The sequence below is a fragment of the Propithecus coquereli genome, unplaced genomic scaffold (assembly GCF_000956105.1).
Source record: "Propithecus coquereli isolate 6110/MARCELLA unplaced genomic scaffold, Pcoq_1.0 Scaffold157, whole genome shotgun sequence".
NCBI lineage: Eukaryota > Metazoa > Chordata > Mammalia > Primates > Indriidae > Propithecus > Propithecus coquereli.
In genome coordinates, this window is record NW_012140191.1 from 2,781,495 (window position 1) to 2,784,980 (window position 3,486).

Consider the following 3,486-nt stretch of genomic DNA (forward strand, 5'->3'; position numbering starts at 1 on the left):
ATTTTTACATGGAATTAAAGAGCCAATATTTGAAGTTGCTAAAAAAAAAAAAAAAAAATGCCCTGAGCACATTAAGGGACAAAAAATGATGCATTAAGATTTGCTTTTAAAGGCAGGCTGATTTGCTAGATAGATGTGACTTTTGCAGCAGTGGTGAAATACCTGCTCCTTCCCCTCTTTTTGAAATGTGTAAAAAGTGTACTGTTCTTATTTGAGTTGTAGTACTTGTGATGGTTTTTGATGAAGCACTTAATTACCTGCGTCCACTGTAATGGTAACCATTAAAATGCTATGAAGAAGGAAGTAAGCTGTCCTGTCTTCTGAATCTGTTGTGTATTTTCTCTTTAAGCTGATGAGTGCTATTCAGAAAGGAAGGGTGTCTGGAAGCCGGCTTGCTATACTAATGAAAACTGCAGAAGAGAACCTTGATAGAAGAGTTCCAATTCCAGTGGACCGTAGTTGTGGAGGATTGTGAGTCTGAGCAGTAAATCCACAGCCAACAAACATAGGAACAACAAATCACCATGTAACAACCAGAGATGACTTAAACCACTCTAAAATAGTGAATATGAATAGCTGCCTTTTTTAACACTGGAAAACATTCCAAACCTTTAGGATGTTGGTGTATTTGCCAACTTTATATGCTGATATTTTATCTGTATTTGTCATTCAATCTCGCTTCTAAATAGTGTATTTTATCCTTTTTCCTCATTTTCAATGCACATTGATTTAACATTTTACATGGATTTTGTGACCTGTTAGACTTGACATGCTCTTCTTTTTAATTATTCATTTATTCTAAATCAATTCTAAAGGCAGAATATTTTGGCAACAATTGAAAAAAGAAGCTACAGAAATTTTGTGACATGCACAAAGCTCTGGAGATTAAGCTTATAGATGGCATTTATTAAAGAGAGTGACCTATTGAAATGATACAGTGTTTCTGGAGACTTTTCAGCCCCTTCTTCCTCCAGCTTGTCTATCTTCCTCATCCGAACAATATTGCACAATTTTATATCTAGAGCATGACTGGCAAACTGGAGAGAGAAGAAGAAGTTTAGGTCTGGTTACAGGAGCAAGTCTCAAAAAGAAACTCTGAAAGCTTCCAGAATCACAGGTATAAGATAAGGATAGCATTGACATTTGCTGGAAGTTACAGTGATAGTTTCATCTCAGCAGTTCATTTTTTTCCTCAGTCACTGCTGGTTTTCTTTGACTGTCATTGTTGCCAGGAAGATCCCTACTTTTCTTACTTTAAAACCAGCATTGAAGTGGCAAGTTGGATGTAATGGGATGAGACCAAATTTCTCCAGTCTTTACAGTAATAATACATTTAAGGGTTAAGAACATGTGTTTGTATATCTACGTATGTTAACACAAGTTTCGATCCCCAAATCCGAAATGTTAGAGCTTGCAGTGGTGTCAAACCTGGCCTATCACTTTTTTGGGGTATTTGCAAATGTAGTAAAAGAGGATAGAATAGACTTCAGTTAACTTTAATAATAATTGTATGCAAAATAAGACAGTTCAGTATCCAAGGTCGTTGTGATTGTTTAAAGCCTTTCCCCTCCTGTTATTCAATGGAAATATTCTCAGTCAACCAGAAATAAAAATGAAAGAATTACTTCCTCTGCCCCAAAAAAACACCCCAAAAGCAAAAATCAGTGTGCATTGAATTTAGCAAGTAATGTGTGGAATTTAAAAAGCCAGTTCGGGATGCTTTTGCATTTCAACTAGTCATCTGAGTATTTAATAATTGTGCTTCCTCTTGTGAAGCTGACTTACTCACTTTTTTTGTTTTTTAAGATCAGGGTCTGTAACGTAATAGGAAATGTAACACTTTATTTCACGGCAGGTTTTTATTGCACAGACTTGAAGTCTTAGTTTTTTAAACTGGTACATAAAACACTTTTGTGCTGTTATCTCTATTTATGTCAACATCGTAGAATATCTTTATGCCTTATTCAAGTGAGTTATGAGCCTGTATGTCACAATATAAACACTGGAGTTTCACTCACCTAAGCCCCCACCCACCACCTCTGAGACAAACAGAAACCACAGGGAAAGATGGAATCTTAACTCATTTTGTTTTTAAATGAAGTTTAGATACTTGCCACTTCCTAAAGGAAAACCTAAAAAGAGCAAGTGATGCTCCCAGGTGTCACTGTGAACTTTTTTCTTTCAAAGTGTGAATTTTTACACTGGCTTTTTTTTTTTTTTTTTACATAAATGTGGCTTTGCAATTTAGTGTTTTTCTATCAAGACAATGAATTTCACTGTTTAGAACCCGATGACACTCAATAGGTAGATGAATTGTCCTTTAAGACATCCTAGATGATATACCACAATATTGTATATTTGTGCTCTCTCTTTCTTTCTCTCTTTCTAGTTAGATCAAGATAACGATGACTTGTATCCTCCCTGGTTCAGTTACAGTAGGGAACGGGCTTAGAATGTGACTGGCCCGGGCAGATCTGTGTTTGTTAAACAGGCCTTGTTTGTGCACGCTTTGCTATGAGTGAAGTTCTTTGAAGGACAAAGAGAAGCACACTTTCCTTCTTTTGAGCATATCTGCTTTTGCTTAAAATCTGCTAAATTCTAAAACATGCAGTCCTTCACCAATCCTGGAGACCCATTTGGAATAAACTGGTTTCAAGGCATTACTGTGAATAAAGCACCCCAGCATTTTTTTTATAAGTTCTTAATTAAACCTGACAGCTACTGTACTTGATTTCAGAAAGGGGCGGGGTGAGAGAAATAGAGGAATAAGCCCCTTCAAAACTCTTTCCAAGCACAAAAGAATTTTTTTCCTTTTTATATAAACTTGATATTAGTTGTTTCTGTTGGAGTGGGGGTGGGTGTTGCGAAGATTGCCGTTTATCATCAAATGATTTATTTCAAGAACCTTTAAGGGGATTCAGGTGAAGGAACCCCCATCTGTGCTGGAGAGTTGAATGCTACCTTAAATAGCCCCCACCATGGTCATAACAATGTTGATGATGCTGGATTATTTGTTAAGCCAAGGTTATCTGCCTCTTATCCATCACGCTGTTGGCGATATTCTTGCTTTCAATCAATTTATACTGAGTGTAACTTTAGAATTTCTGCTATTAAATGCATGCTCCCTATTCTGCTTTGGTTTCTGGCTTTGTTTTGTCTGTTTCAAAATACGTAGCTTTCTCTTTAGTACAACAAAAATTTCATTATGACTTTTACCAAATATATTGTAAGAGTCATTATTGATTTTGTTTTTTTTTCTTTTTTATGTATCTGTAATGATTTTTGGCGTATGAATGTAATGTTGAAGTCAATGATGCTATAACTTGCACTGTTTTGCATTATGTCAACCTTTTTTAGGGCGTAAAAAAACCCTACTATGTTTTTAAAGAATATCAAATATAAGCCCAGTGCTGGAGTGGATATACACACTGCATGTTTTCATATGTGACACTTTTATGTTTTGTGTTGGGTTATTGTTCTAGATTG

The 3,486-nt window shown here is 35.8% G+C and overlaps 1 protein-coding gene across 1 annotated transcript in view; it reads left to right on the top strand.

Annotated features, from left to right (window-relative positions):
• Positions 1–475, top strand: part of GPD2 (glycerol-3-phosphate dehydrogenase 2 (mitochondrial)) — a 139,075-nt gene extending 138,600 nt beyond the window's left edge. Inside the window, exon 17 of the mRNA XM_012640782.1 lies at positions 350–475. Within this exon, the coding sequence (XP_012496236.1) occupies positions 350–475 (126 nt within the window). The remainder of the gene's footprint in view (positions 1–349) is intronic.
• The last annotated feature ends 3,011 nt before the right edge of the window (positions 476–3,486 follow it).